The following is a 16942-nucleotide window of genomic DNA, read 5'->3' on the forward strand; positions in this document are numbered from 1 at the left end:
AATATTATGATGAAAATACTAAAATAAGAATATCTAATTAAACACACACTAGTTGCTGTCATAGTCTTATTTGATGTGCATCTCTTAAATGTTAGGTTTGTTTTTCTGAAAAATGTAAGGTAGCAAGTATCTGACTTTCCTAAATGCATTTGGAAACTGCTTGTGATAAACTGACTTGAGGGCAGGGAGGAGAAGGCAGAAACTAAGCCCTTTTGCACTATTTAATTGTGGTATTTTATAGCTTGAGAGGTAGTAGTTTGGAATCTTGAAATTTTCCTGGGGACAAAGACAAACATGATAGATACTTGAAAAAACAGAAGAGGTTATTCAGCAGTCCCCCTTCCTCTCCATCTCCCTGAAGGTTCAGGAATAAGCAAAGGAAAGAATAATCAAACAAAGGAGCACACATCTGATGTTTAAGCCCTCCTCCAGCACTTTTTATGTACATAACCAGAAGTCACTCAAGCAGCTGCAGCACATTAGTTACGATAGTTTAACAGGCAGCTTTACAGCTCTGATAAAGGTTGTGCTGAAGCAATTTCTTCCTCTCATGCTCACTTGCTATGATAGCTCAGAAGTGATCTTTGGCAGCAGGGCTGTGAAAGGAGTGGTAATGTTTAATCGGTTTCTGTGGAGGATTTAGCTTGCTTTTTCCTTTGTAGATCATTATCTATAGAAAGACGTTAAGGGCAGGCACACCATGTTGAAAACAGAATAGGCTGAACTAGTGCAGGGTCTCTGAACAGTTCTTGGGAACTGATTTAGAACGGAAATATTTTAAGCAGTTAAGCCAACATTCGATTGTATTAGATCTTAATAACAAAGTTACTTGAGAAACATGGCTCAGCAGACAAGTCCAGAGAATTTGCCTGTTCCTGAAGTGGATAATACACAGAGTCAAAATCCATGGCTAAATGAAGATCTTGTGAAGACCCTGAGGGAAAACCTGTTGCAACATGAAAAGTCCAGGACAACTCAAAAATCTTCACCTGCTTCTTCCCGGCTGTGTCCAGTTATTTCTCCTCGAAACTCTCCAAGGCTCTTGAGAAGGATGTTTTTAAATAGCAACATACCCAAACAGCGTCGTTTCACTGTGGCACATACCTGGTAAGCACCGAGGTGGTTGAGATAAAATATTAATTTTTTTCATGGAATATTTATCACCGTGATGTTTGTAGTTCTCTTTCTTAGTTTGATCTCTGCATTAATCTCTCTGGTTGAAGGAGATAGTTCTAATTTGTGACTAAACTTAATTGCAGTCCAGAAGTTTAAAATAGTAATTAATATGAAGTAAGAAAATATATATTTCTATGTACAAAGGGTGCCAAATCTCCTCTGATTTTTTAGGTTATAGCTCCATTCTTTCCTCTCCTTCCAAAATAAAAAAAGTACTTATTTCATTCTGTGCTGTTCTGGCCAGAGTGACTTGGCAATTCTTTTCTTTAATGTGTCTGTTGAAAATATTTTATTTTTTTATTGACTATTTTGGACCCCTTATCCTCTTAGAATAATAACATAAGTCTATTTTTTTTAAAGTTCTCTAATTAAGAAGGGCATGATAAAGAAGAATTATAGGAACAGATATTTCCTGTGAAACAGTGATTTTTATTAAAGCAGTTGCTAGAATAAACAGGAAAGAAGGTAAAGGAAGCCCTTTGTAAATGATTGACTAGTAGTATTTCTTTGGTAACTTGATCACTTCTTAGATGTACTTGTGATCAAATCTAAAAAAGACATTCCTTTTTTCCATCTATCTCCTGTAAAACAGCATTGTTATATGTTTAAAAATATTTTTTCAAAAGATGTTGCATATGAGATTACTGTAACTCCGAAACACATTTGTGTTTGCTTTGATGATCCTGTGATGTTTGGTTTTTTTGCTTGTGAGTTGTTCCATTCCTCCCATTACCCATCTAACAAAAATGTAATATAAAGAAAGGAGGACGTTGAAAAATGTTCAAAGAAAATAAGTCACACATTTGAAGCAGCAAATAAATATGCTCTTGAGGTTTATCCTAATTTTTCTGAAATTAGATCTACACTATAGCTATGTGGTTTGTGTGTGCATTGCACATTGTATTTTAGTGTGCTTAAATCTTTACTATGTATGTATTGATGTAGTTAAAGTACTTCTTGTATAAAATATTTTTACCCCTGAAAAGTATGAGAAAAAACACTTGCCTTTATAATTTAAGAATAATTTTTTGAAACCAACCTGTTCAGATACTGCATGTGTAAAACAGAGAACTGAATGAAATCAGGATATTTCATGTTCCTTTAACAATTATACATAAATCTCACCTGCTGTTCTGTATTTTAAGAATTTATAAAACATTCTGTACATAAGAATGTGTGGGTTAAAAAAGTAATTCAGGCAGATCTGGCTTACAATGTAAGATGAAAAAAAATTCTGAAAGTTTAGGAAGGAAGGTTATCATCTGTGATGATGCATGTATAGCCAGTCCTGTATGACAGACAAACAAAGAAGAAAGATATGAAGTTAAAAAACATGTTTGGGCAACATAAAAGGACATGTAATAATACTTTAATAGTTGCACAGCATTAAAAAATGAAATTTTGTTTAAATGCACTTTATCTAGTTAGCTTCTGAAGTTTCTATAGAATGCCTTTTTCATCATGATGAGTGTAGAAAACACTTGAGATTTTCCCAAGTATGTGAAATACTGGACCTGAAATCAATACTTCATTGTTATGATTTATGAGATGGGCCGATCAGAGTAATGATGCTTTTTTTTCAGCAAGTAGACAAGTAGAGAGTCAAGCTGCAAGTTACAATAAATTATTTGAGAACCTGCAAAGAATAGTATTTCTGATGTCACAATGCAAAAACATACATGATCAGACTTACAGGCATATGAAGGGCCTACAAAATTTATTTGTTATTATCAGGTCTGTAGTTACTGATATGTCCTCACTTGGTTATTAAGTCAGAAAACTGAGATGTTATGTGATATACCTGTGGTTTCTGTACATTTTGGCTACATAGGCTCTATAGTGGTTTTTATTCCATATGAATTTAATCCACTTTAGACAGTTTATAGGAAAACAGTTCATTTGAAAATAGAGTAGTTGTAACGTTAATTCAAAATGTTGCACTATGAAGAATCCATTTTGGGGTTAGTTTGTCCCACTGTAGTAATGACCATCACTGCTTTATTTATCTTGTATTTCTAATGTGATCGGTTTTGTAATATAGGAAAAGTTGTTGAATTAATGTATTTCATGCATATTTCCATATACATTCATGTAATCATATGTATTTTTGTTTAGTGCACTGTTCATACAGGCATTAAAAATTTTAATAACATGATGTTATTCAAATCACCAGTAAGCTGGTAAACCTTTCTGACTTTGCAAAATGTCACTAATATTTTTTTCTTTTTTTTTTTTTTCCTGGTGATTAGAAGATTTTGTATATGGGTATAAGAAATAAATGTATGACACTAAGGATGCTGCTGTGTGTTGCAGTGATGCTAAATAGCCACCACAGATCCAGAATGCCAAGATCCTGTAATTTAGATTGTACCTAGCTCCCTGATTTCAAGGTTTTGAAACAGCATTCACATACAGTCAAGAAGTGAGTGGGAGTTTCATTAATCATTCTGGAAACCTATTTATCCTCCTTTTTTACAGCTCACCCTCTGTAATGGCTTGGGTTGTAGAACTTTTGACACCAAAATGCATTTTCTCTATCAAATGACCATTGCCTTTGCACAGTAATAATTGGGTTATCACTTTTAGTAATTTTACTAGTCCTTCTCTTCTTCCTTTTTTTAAAAATTATTCTGTATCTGTACTCCTGAATTCATTAAAGCACTTGAAAAATAAACTGCTAGTTTTGGGATTTCAGAGACGAAAAAGTATGGCCTTCGGAGTTGAAATAGAAGGGCTTAAGTGGCAGAGGTGCATAAAGCCTTCATTTTTGTTGGAGAAATTTCTGAATATCTTACAATTTCAGAGAATGTTAGTTCTGCCTAAAACTGAAATTAAAACTACTTATCTTGAACTTTTAGCCTGGATTCCTCTCAGTCTGTAAACAATATGAGTTTACAGTCTGTAGGAAAAAACTGCAGCAACCACAAGTGTTTGAAAGTTTTGTGGCCAGGATTTCAAACAACCTCTACCCAAATCTAAATTCCATTTCCTCAGAAATCTGTCTTACATTGCATTACAGTAAAAGTATTCATAATGCTTTAAGATCTCAGCAATATAGTGACACCTCAGCACATCCTACAGCTGGACATGGACAAGATAAATTAAGTCCTTTGTTATGTACTTGACAAAATCAGTGACTGGATTGTCTTGGTTTGCTCTTCATAAAGCTTTTTAAATGTGCTGATTACCTCAGGCCTTTTGGCAGGACAGATCTTGATCACATGCTGTGATTTGTGAGGAGAGAGGGTTTTCAGATCAGGGAAAGAGACTGTCAGTTCCCATCTGTGTGTGTGTGATCTCTCTCACACACACACACACTGTCCAAAGATCTGTGGAAGAATGTTTAGATACTTTGAATCATACACTCTTAGTTAACTCATGTGGAAATTCAGCTTTCTTTAACTTCCTATGAAAAATTCCTTTCTGTAACGGGAGAAAAAGCATGAAACATAAATATTTGGAGCAGGATAGTAAGGTCAGTGGAACATAACAACTAAATTATATCTGTTTAATTGAAAGCATGAAGTAATGGAACACATGGGCTTGTTTTTTCTGAGTTTTGTTTGCTGCCTTAATACTTCTCAGTGAATATAAAATGATTGAGTGGTTGTTTTTTTCTGTGCTGTATATAACTTTGGACAGTGTATTTGCTGCCTTTGTGATTTATTTGTGTGTGTGTTGAGAGACAGCAACTAGTGATATATGCCTCTCTTCTAAGACATATGAAGTGGATTTTTTATTCACAGGTCCAGTATGAATGTTCCCTTCTGATAACTATTCCCTCTTCAGCTCTTGTGGGGTTCATTTTAGTACTTCCTGATGTTTAGGGTTTTGTGCTCTTTAGATGGTTTTTGAAAACATGTGCCCCCAAACCTAAGCATTTAATACAACTGTATTTAACTGTATTTAATACAACTGTAACTGTGCTCAGTTAGATGGAGTACTTTCATCTGAATTTAGCCAGTCTTTGTCCCCACCCATAGTAAATATTTTACATTGACTTTGGCATTCAGATATGAAAACGATAGATGCCTTAGAAATAGTTTAGATAGATATGGGCAAGGTGTGCCATTTTAAGTTTCAGGAATGTAACTGTCATAGGTCTACCCATAAAACCAGGTTTGTCTTTATTTTTATTGTACAATATCTTTTCATGCACTTTTACTGCTAATTAAAAAAACCAACAAAACCTTAAGTGTTAGCTAACTATATAAGTTAACTAGCTATACTGAAGTATAGCTAACTATAGGTGAATTGCAGAAGAGCAACATATTTAATTTGATGTGATTCTACACAGCCTGGTTTGGTGCATTTCTCCTATGGAACCAGAATGAAGCCGATTGTACTGAATCAATACACTTTTTATCACTACTGTTTTCTTCTAACTTTTGGAATAAATTTTCCTAAAAGATTTTTAATACCTGTGTTCTCCTCTCCTTCACTGCTCAGCACTTTTCAGGAACTAAAATAATTAGATTTTGGCATATGGAATTAATTTCAAAAGGAAGAAACATCAAAAGAGATAACTATTCAAGACAGGAAGTGAATAACTACTTCAGAAAACCAAATGTGTACTGGGCGGCATCCACAGTAACATGGTCATCAGGATGTAGGAGGTTCTATCACTTTACTACATTCTGATGAGACCCCACCTGGAGTACTGCATGCAGTTCTAGGATTCCAGCAAGGAATTACATGGACCTGTTGAAGCAGGTTAAAAGAAGGGACAAAAAAGTGATCAGAAAGATGGGGCACCACTTCTCCTATGAGCAATGGTTGTTCACCACGGAGATGAGGTTTCATATAGAGTTAAGAAGAGGAGATTGCTTGAGTAAGATGAAGTTTGCCATCAATTTAATGAGTTGCATCAAATAAGTTGTAGTTTAACAAGGTGCTGTATTCTGCACCTGAGACAGGTGCTGGCTGTGTGTAGACTGGGGAATGAGAGGCTGCAGAGCAGTGCCATGGAAAGGGCCCTGGGGTTCTGGTCCATGGCAAGCTGAACATGAGCCAGCAGTGCCCTGGCAGCCAGGAGGGCCAAGAGTGTCCTGGGGGCATCAGGGACAGCATCACCAGCCAGGCAAGGGAGGGGATTGTCCTGCTGTGCTCTGCACTGGGGCAGCCTCACCTCCAGTGCTGGGGGCAGCTCTGGGTGCCGCAATACACACACAAAAAAAGACAATAAGCTATTAGAGATCATCCAGAGGAAGGTCAAAAGGATGATGAAGGGTCTGGAGGAGAAGTCATGTGAAGGGTGGCTCATTTGATTTGTTTAGTCTGGAGGTGACTAAGGGAAGATCTCATTGCAATTTACAACTTCCTTGTGAGGGAAGATGGAGGGGCAGACACTGATCTCTTCATTCTCATGACCAGTTACAGAGCTCAAGGAAATGGTCTGAAGCTGAACCAGGGGATATTTAGGGTTGGATATCAGGAAAACATTTTTCAGCCCATGTATGGATGGACACTGGATCAGGCTCCCCAGTGCAGTGGTCGCAGCACCAAACCTGACAGAGTTAAAACCTCTTTGGGGTTTGGGGTTTTCTTAGGCACATGGTGTTGGAGTGTCCTGCCTCAGGCCAGGAGTGGGACGTGATGTTCCTGCTGAGTCTCTTCCAACTCAGCATATTCTATAATTCTATGATGATAAAGTGCATATATGCCTATGTAATCTTACTTGTTCTTATTCAATTAAAAAAATACCTGTTTCTTCCTCTTCCTTGTTTTTCTCACACAAATTTATTTACACTTTCTAAATCAGATCACCAGTATTGCATAAAGTTGTAGTCAAGGTAACACCTGGCATATTAGAATGGACTCTATTCCCTTTTTTTCAGACTTTTTAGACTGAGTTATCACACTCCTTTTCTAGAAAAATACATGAACCACTTTAGATAAAATGTAAAGATAGATACATAGCATCATAAGATGTAACATTATAACACATGCATAAATCTTAACCAGGAAATAATTTAATTCATAATATTTCACAGAGATATACTGTCTTGTATGAAGTAACTGAATCCACATACCCACTCTTGAAATTCTGATACCTATGGAAGTGTATGCTTGTATGGATGCTTGTAGGTTAATGGGACAGAGAAAAAAGTAAGCTTTGAGAACATGATGCCCTTTGATATTTTATAGAATGGTTTGTGGTAAACTAAGAGTGGTGCATGACAGTATTAGCTGGTGACAAATTTATTTACCACAGAGAAACAATACTGCTTCTACACAGTTCAGACCTGAAGAAAGACAGATGAGGAGAGAGTTAATCTTTCCATAAAGAAAGAAATGGCAAAGATACATTTTCTCAAATAAGAGTTGTGTTAAAGAGAGCTTGTAGTACTGGGTAGGAAATTGAAAACCACTTCAGAAAGATCAGTGAACAATCAAAGAGTAAATTCTAAGTTTTTGTTGTACCGGGACAAATAACTGAGCAAGGAAGAGCAGTGCAAAAAAGAAAAAATGTTACATTTGGCTGACTAGATTTGGTAGTACAGAAATTGTCACTTATAAAAATACCTGATGCATCTCTCCTTTTCTTTCAAAATAAAATGTATCTCAACCATTTTGATTGAGCCCTTTTCCTTGCTTATGGCCTGCTTGCCTTGTAAACTTGGAATTTCATCATAAGTTTTAGTTACTGAAGTACTATTCCTGGACCATGCATATTTTCTGACCTATGATCTTTAATAGCATATCCTGTATTAGACAGAATTTGGGAGAAATTCTAAAAAAATGAGCAGAGGTGAAATAGAATTCCTAGTGTTCTAATTTTCTTTTAGTACTTACCTCAAAACCTAAAACCACTTTCCTAAATTGCTAATGCACCCCAAAATTTTTATTATATCTTACTTTAATTTTATCATAACCAATTATACATGATTGTACAGGTTTTAAATATTGTACTCATGCAATGGGATATTATCTGTTTTCTAGATTTTTTTTTGAAAATGTGAAAAAGGTTTCAGTAAATTTTGCTGCAAGCTTTTTAGCTTATTGTGTAACACAAGCCTCTTAGGCTCAAGCAGTCTTCCACATTGCTCCATTACTTTGAACTGCATTTCTGCATTTTGCAAACTTGCTATTTTAATTTTCACTTTGCAGGAGTAAATTACTATTTTATTCGTGGTTTTCTAAAAGATTATTTGTTCTTGACCCATCCCATGGGATCCTGCCTGTTTTTTCTGCAGTTTGACACATTTTCAAAATTTAATGACCACTCAAATTTGTATTACAAAGTTAATCATTCCTCATTCCCTCCATCTGGAATATTGAGTCTTCTGTACGTTGTCCTTAGGATTTCCATATACATAACCTTAAAGATTCCAATGTATTATAAAATATCCAGAAGTTTATTTTCCTTTTTTTTTAATAGTAGTTCATATCTCTAGATGTGTTTGTCATGGCAATAGATATTAAATTTTTTAGCATGTCTAACAATGAGCTAGCTTTTTCTTTCATGCATTCTTGAAAAGCTTCATCTTCTCTGAGATTGATAGGTATTACTCAATTTATTTTCCTCTTGTGACATTTTTTCTGTATCTCACGACCTATTGGGTGTTTTATTCTTCTGTTTCATTTAGTACTGCACGTGATTTTTTCCACTGGTCATCCAGGAGAATACTAAGCTTAAAATTTGGAAGAGTTTATTCCAACAATAGATAAATTAACATTTAAGTGAGAAAGGCTTGGAAGAAGGGTCTCATCATCCATATCTGTCAATCTACCAGTCCTTTAAGGAGAAACTGTTAAGTGGAACCAGCAAGTTTTACTCTGCCATTGGGCAGATTACTATCAGACTTCTACTTTATTCAGAAAAACAGTGAAACATTTGCAGAAGGCTGATTTCTGTCCTGATCTGGGGAAAATGTTTAGGCTTTTAACTGTTTTCTATCTGGATTAGGTTCCTTAGGCTGTAGTGCAGTGGTCTCTCTGTTGTGGTGGGGTGCTGCCAGACCTATTCATTCATTCATTCATTCATTCATTCATTCATTCATTCATTCACTGCTAATGTTTGATCTTGGTCACTAGAGAAGATTGGTAATATTGTAATCTGTTCTCACTGCAGAATTTTAGGGAATAATCTTGTAAAACTTCTATTGCTATTTTGTGTAGTGTAGTATATTATATTACACTATATATTGTATTATACTGTGTTGTACTATATAGTAAACTTAGTAAATCCATTGTGTGTTGACTTTCCATCTTCTAAACCCCCAAAATACAGCAAACTCTCTTATCTTCATTCTCTGTCATCAAACAGGGCATGACAGTATGTGGGTAGCACTTCATATCAGCTGAAAACTTTTCTTCTGGTAGTAGTATATACTCCTCTTAGTAAATGCTCAATATCTCCTATCTGTCATTTTCAATGATTTACTTTCACTAAACTGCTACACTCAGTTTAAAAAGGACATATACAGAATTAATAAGAAAAAAAAAATTACATGCACAGGATGAAATGTAAGAAAAGAAGGATATATTATGTTTAATTTATTTTTATTTTTAATAAATAAGCACTCATGGTCATCTTACAATGTTTCCCTTATAACCTGTTTTCTTATTAGGTTGTATTTTTCTTAGTGATGACATCTCTTTGGTATTCTTCAGCATACCAAATTTATCAACACTCATTAAATATTCCTACTATAACATAGAACTTACCAGTTAGAATCTCCCTGTGACCAGTGCTTAACAGGTGTGTATTCCTGATAATGGAGTAAAGTTATTGTAGGCAGCTAGTAACAGACTTTTATTGTTCAAATAAAGTTGGAATACTTCAAGGTATCATAAAATATAAAATGAATAGCATATAATTAAATATATTATGGGCCAGACTAACGTTAGCTGGAATGTCCAGGAACTGTCATAATGTTCCTTCATGGACTAATTTATCTCCTGGATAATCTCTTGATAGATTTTTGCTAAATAAAAAAACCCAAACTAAATAATTGTGAATAAAGTGATTGAACATGTGAACTGTGGATTTTGTATATTTTTGGGGGCTTTTTGTGGTTTATGCTTTATGGGGCTGCTGTCATAGATCTGCATCTGCTGAACCTGACAATCCCCAGAATAAGTAAGGATGTGCTAGATAATGAATCTCTACAAAATGTTTTAAGAATATATGTCTATATCTTTTAATTCTCTCCCCACAATAGAATAAGGCAGCTAATATCTTTTATTCAAAATAAATTTTGTCATTTTTTATCTTCATCTGAAAAAATATGTATTTCCATATTAAATAAATACGCATTTCTGATGTGCATTTTAATGTTGTAAGAGTCTTCCAGATATATGCAAATAATTGCTTTATTTGACTCTTGCTATAAAAATAATATTGTGTTGCAAAAGACACATACAATCACAAATAGCAGATATTATTTTCTTTTGAGGTTGGGGTGGTTCACTGAATGATGAATCAGACACATTAGCTATTATATTTCCAGTCTTTATACAGAACTGTAAGAACCTTTACAATCTGCTGCAGGTTCTTAAGCACATCATAAGCAATAAAATATAAATTATTTTAAAATACTTGCATCTTGGACCTTCTCATTATTATATACGTTGGCATGATAGAGATTAAATTCTCCAAAGGTGTTAATTACAATCGTAGCATGTGGTACATTACAGATTCAAAAAAAACAATAATGACTTGTGTAAATGCATGCTGTCATGGGAAATAGAATGGACCACATAATTAAATGTAGAAATCCAGTAAGATCACTAAAAATATTCATTAAAATGCCTAAGAAAGGATTGTACAATGAACTATACTTACCACATAAAAAAAGTTTACCACAGAAGAAATATTTGAAAGTTCTAAATAACAGTATGTTTCATTCATTTCCAAGGAATGCAAGGTATGTCTGAGAGAGTAAGTTAATTATGCCAGCTACAAGATGACCATTTTAAGACTCATTGTGTACTCTAATATTTCTCACATTTTGTGGCTAATAGTTGCTGTCTGGAGCCTTCCATGTGGTTCTCCAGTGAGTGTGTTAAGGATGGCATCATGCACTTCACTTGTGAGGAAGAAGACACTATATGCTTTGTTGATGTAGCCAATTTCAGCAGTAGATGTGACAGTTTCAACAAGATTCAGTGGCAAGGTACACTCAACCATTTACAGCAGAGAGGGCAGAGTCAGGCAAAGATGTCAGGAGGGGCCATTCATTGACCCATCAGTTTCAGACTTGCTTCTAAACCTCTCAGAGAGGAGTTTGGCTGGGGCTGGGTCCAACCCCAGCAGTGCAGACTTGGACAGTGGTTTGTGTCTGAAGGATTATGTACACAATGAAGCCTTTGTGTCCCTCAGCTGAGGTGTCAAAGCTCAGCATGCAGTTAATCACGTCCTGAGAATGTGCTGCTGCAAGGGCTCGCTCACCCTGGAGGTGAAGTCTGGACAGGCAGTCCCGCTCAGGAGATCCTGGGGTGCAGCCCAGCATCCCTGGCCTGGCCCCATGTTTGTGGGGAGCTGACTGCCTTACAGCCACAGCTGCACTGCAGCAAGAGGTGTGGGTCACTGGTCCAGACAGCCCTTGGCTGCTGGATTCCATCCGTGCCCCAGAGTCAGAGAAAGCCCCACTGGTGAATGTGGCTTTGGCTGGGGCTGGGGAGCACATTGCCACAGCATTGGCTATGTTTGTCTGCAGTGGCTGTGCAAGGTATATGATTTATGTGTCTATATCTGTGTCCATGTATCAGAGAAGGAGTTGCAGCCAAAGCCACACAACTGTTGGTGCTATCTGGTGGCACTAGTATAGCATAACACCGGTGACAATTTCAAACTTTTGGCCTTTCATCAACAATAACTAGCCAGTAGAGATAATACTTGTTCTGGGGAGGGGAGTGGACTATGAGAAAAATTAAATCCCATCATGTGACCATTGTAAGCAATTTGAAAAATAACACTAATACTGAACCATGCTGAGTTTAAGATTGGACTGAGTCTTTCAATGTGCAAAAAGTTATCTCAACAGAAAAAGATAGATTTCAGATAGAACTTGTGAGGAATTTTCTGATAAAATATTGCAAAATACCAAGTTATTGTAACTGAAATATTTAATTTGAAATGCTCCAGAATTTCCCATCCACCTGACTCAAAGAAATTGTTGAGAGCAAGGGATGCCTTGTTTCAGCATCTCATCTTTTAGCATATTCACTGTATACTCAGTGGCCAATCTGCCAATTATTCTAATTTTCTCTTTTACATTATAAAAATAACTTTCTGACGTATTTTGTGGGATTTTGCACCAGTCTGGAGGCCTTCCCTTGAAACACTATCATGTGCGCTGCTGTCTCTTCACAATGGTGTTCTGATATCCATTATTGCAACTGAGAAGGTCAGCATCATGCCAGCCATGCTTTCAGAAGCATGATATCCAATATTTCATTACATGTAAGTCCTTCTGTGAGAAAAAAAGTAAATATTTTTGTTGTTTATTTAGTAATAATATTTTAACCTGATTTTGTTCAGGCAGTTATTCAAATTTTTATGACTTGTGTGAGAATCTTTTAACCTGGCCTGTAAACCAACAACCCTGAATGTATGTACTTCCTAAGAATACACAGTCAGTATTTTTGTTCAAAAAATATATAACACAAAAAAATTGAAAGTGTTCCTTTGCAATTATAAATCTTCTCTACAGAATCTTTGTCAAGATTGTTTTTTGACAATTTATTGGAACTTCCTTTTTCTTCTTAGTTCAAGTGATTTGCCATCACATTGTCCTGCTCTTCATAGAGCAGTTGTGGGTTTTTTAATTATAAGGCTTTCCAGAAGATGACAGTCTCTGCTTCTTTCAGAGATTATATAACAAGGTAGAAGTTGGACTCTGTGCTGATGAATTTAAAGTATATGCCTTATGAATCTTTGTGAGTAGATCAATAAAAACAAAAGTTTTAAAATCGATTCTGTTTCAAATTGTGAAAATAGTTTAACCTTAATGTCCAATGAATTGTTGAGATGTGACTATTTAATAATTAATTACTAATTTGTTAATTGAAGTAGATTCTGAATAGACAGCATCAGAAAGAGTTTTCACAACTTCTTCAGACTGTGAAGCATCTGTTGCAAATCTTGTGAATATACTAAGCGGGAGTATCTCAGTTTCTGGTGTGAGGCCTTTTTTTCACATGAGGCAGGGGGAGTAAAAATAAAATCCCTGCTGATTCCAGGGAAGGAGGCCTCTTTCTCCATATATTCTCACCTATGTAGTTCTGCAGACTATGTGTTACATTTAATTAAAAATTGATCTAGACATGCCTTACAAAATCAAAGATACTTTGTATGTGTTGTGTCTTTGCTACAAGCCGCTACTTCCGTGTCCAAAGTGCAAAGATCATCACCAAACAGAAATAAACAAAATACATTTATTGATATTTAAAAGTCATACAGAAATATTATCAATTATTTGCGCACGATGAACTATCATTGTTAAATTAACAAGGGCAGGTAAATACATGAGCTGACCTTGGCCTGTAAAAGTTGCTTGGTAATGTTTTCTTCATATAATCCTGTGCTATGAACTTAAGCTGTTCAATAGCTGCTGTTTCCATCCACACCCTTTCTGTAACAGAACATCATGCTTTAGTTGTCACAGAAGGACTTATAAAGAAGACAAAAAAGAATGACTTTGAAATGGAAATCACCTAATATTATAAAGGCAGTAGTTTCTTTTCAATCAATAGGGCGTCATGCATTAGCTTATGCAAGATCTGAAGTCTATAAAATTTGGTTGGAAAGTTCAGAAAGCCTACATCAGAAGAGAATATAGCTTTTCCAGAATACGGTGTATATATTGTATATATTAAACCTTGGAGTAGGCTTAGCTCTTCATAGAGATACTGCAAAGGTAAATAATACTTTTGCACACTCAATTCCATCCACATAATAACTTACAGAGAAGCTTACAGTTTAAGTGTGACTTTTGCAAAGTAGTCTGTTGAATATGTTATATTTTGCAGATGGTAAAATAAAGGCTACTGGTAATGTGGTAATGGTAAATGAGGAACAGTAGTCTTAGATAAGGAATTCAAGATGAACAACTGGAGGTATAAAGGTAGCTGGCTTTAGGGCATTTGAGTACAGATGAAATAGCCTGGCTGAGATTTGACACAAAACTCAACCACCTAGCAGTAGAGCCTTGTCAGCAATGTTAAGACTTGAGGCATAGGAAGGCTGGAGGAAAACAATTGTAATGCTTGGGTGTATATGAAAGTCATTTCACTGAAAGCCAGTAAAATTGTCTGACTCACTTCTGACTTCTAGAAGACTGATAATGCCTCAGTATGTTGACAAACAGGTTGCAATGCAGGCCACATCAATGATCATCTCCTTTCAGAGTATTTTAATTCCTGTGAAGTTGTTAAACACAATTGTTATTTGCCTATTATAATCCAGTCTAACGAGTGAGAAATGATGACTCTTTCTGTAGCAAGGCCCTGTTCTGTGTGCTAAAATAACTACAAATTTATCAATAATTCTCTAGAAATCTTAACTGCTTTAGTACTCATCCTGGCACAGTTACATGATTGCATGTAACATGATGGATTTTGGTATTTTTTTGAAGTTATTTTGCCTTTTCAGGAGTTTTGTTCCCCTAAAAGGATGATATTTGAATATCATTGCATTTTCATGCAATGGCTAATAAAAATAACCAGTATCATATTTAGACTAAAATGTGATACTCAAAATTAATTTTAATTGTTGAAAAATAAAAATGCTATCAGAAAAATTATTTTTGGATAATAATTTCCTGCTTGTAACTTCAAGAAGAGAAGTCCAGCTTTTCTACAGGAAGACTATTACAACATTGCGTACAGCTGGTTTTTCTGGGTAAAATCTTTGGGTAAGGATTACGAAGCATTTCTGTAAAACTTGCTTCTGGTCCATTAATTTGTTTGAATATAGTGTTAATTCATAACACTTCATAATCATTCATTATTAATTATGTTGTGAGACTGAATCAAAATATCCTGTGATTTTAAACCTAGCTGTGCCATCCGTTTCTATACTTTTGAGTCAACAAATTTGTTAATAAGATATTCTCCTAATTTCTAAATACTTGACATAAAACATTTTAATATTTATCTTGAGAATGTTTTGGAAAATATTGGAAAAATATTGAGAATTATGAAATGCTGTCATTGCGTACAGGTTAAGAAAATGTTCAGTTTTCATCTTTTGAATATGAAATACTGTTTTATAGTTTTTTATGGTGTCAGCATTCCAGGCACTGTAAAAATCTAAAAAAACAATTTTGAACTTTTTAACTATAGCAGAAACTTAAAACAATACATGTAATTGTTAGAGTACCAACTGACCTGCAGCAAAAATCTGAAATATTAATGTAGTTGAGTGTGACAAATACATCCAAACAAACTTTTCTTGCTTGTCATCAGACTTAGAGGTTATATGTGCCACACTAGCCTTGGCTATGCAGTCCAAACCTCAGTTGTGTCTGATTCACAGGAAGAGCAGTCAATGCAAAAGTTTACCTGCTTTGATAAAGGCATAGACATCCTCTGTGGTGGAGAAAATGTCAAACATGAACTTAACAAAGTCCTAAGTAAAAGTAGTAGTAAGTAGACCCCTTCAGTACAGTGTTTATATTCCCCTTTTTAAATTTACTGTTTCCATTTTTTACAATACAATTTCAAAAACTGAGGGGCAACCCCTCAATTTAAGACCCTTTGGCCTCTTTCACTGTTTGGAAAACATTTGTTCTGCTCACCCAAAATATTACTGATGGAAAAGATGATTGTCATCACCATTAAAGAGCTGTATGCTGTACACAAAGAGCAAATTATGGCTGCTTGAACAAACAATTTTAGCATTTTTAGCACTTAAGAGCCTGTCTTAAAATCTTTATAACCCTTCCTGTAGGCATTTCCCGAGTGCAGATTTGGGTTTTTGGTTAATTTTTTAATGAAAAAATTACATTATTTTATGCTATCTTCTTCACTACTTTTCTGCAGGGTTGACTGTACTGTATCTGCCTTACATACTTACATTAAAAGGGATTTACAGGGAGGTGAATTAACTTCCTAATATTGGGATGCTGGAGCCCACATAATATCTGACTAAGTACATAAGACATCTATCAATATATTCAGGATGGGTGAACATGCAACACTGCAGAAATTGATTGGGTTTTTTTGTTTGTTTGGGGTTTCTTTGTTTGTTTGTTTGGATTTTTTTAAATTATTATTATTTCTGGGATTATATTTTCCAGGCGTTCAGATGGTTGTTGGGCAAGAAAGTTTAAATATTTCATTTTCAATATAATTTCTTTTACTTGGAACAAATCTAAACTATTTGGGATCAAAAAAAGATGGCTCTTTTCCAGCAAAGTCTTCTTGACTGATCCTGGCATATTTCTACAATGCTTACCTATTACTGATTTAACTAAAAGGTCTATGGGGACCTTTTTGAAGTCTAAAACTCTTCTTTCTAAGTTTTGTTTTTTAAAGGGACAGGGTTCTAGTTTCTCTGCTAATGATCTGAATACAAAACATCACCTTCAGAAAACAGACATACAAATTAAATAATAAAGAATTAGAAGGTGAACAGTTAAAGTCCAAATACCTTTTTATATTCTCTGGGGGTTTAATTAATTTTAGTTTTACATTCTGCTTCCTGTTTGTATGTATTTCCATACTCACAACTGCAGTAATTAATCCAAAGTTTTTATTCATGTCTTTTCTTTTCATGAAATGTCTATCATATATGTAGTGACTCATTCTGCAGATA

General features: G+C 35.1%; 1 protein-coding gene across 2 annotated transcripts in view; it reads left to right on the forward strand.

Annotated features, from left to right (window-relative positions):
* PDE4D (phosphodiesterase 4D) overlaps positions 1 to 16942 on the forward strand; it is a 353290-nt gene that overhangs the window by 41613 nt on the left and 294735 nt on the right. Inside the window, exon 1 of one of the 2 annotated variants that reach the window (XM_056513778.1) lies at positions 681 to 1107. The exons of the other annotated variant lie outside the window; for it this stretch is intronic. Coding sequence (XP_056369753.1) covers positions 839 to 1107 — 269 coding nt within the window. The 5' untranslated portion in view covers positions 681 to 838. Of the gene's footprint in view, positions 1 to 680; positions 1108 to 16942 lie in introns of those variants that run through there. 2 annotated transcript variants of the gene reach the window in all.

The sequence above is a fragment of the Oenanthe melanoleuca genome, chromosome Z (genome assembly GCF_029582105.1).
Source record: "Oenanthe melanoleuca isolate GR-GAL-2019-014 chromosome Z, OMel1.0, whole genome shotgun sequence".
NCBI lineage: Eukaryota > Metazoa > Chordata > Aves > Passeriformes > Muscicapidae > Oenanthe > Oenanthe melanoleuca.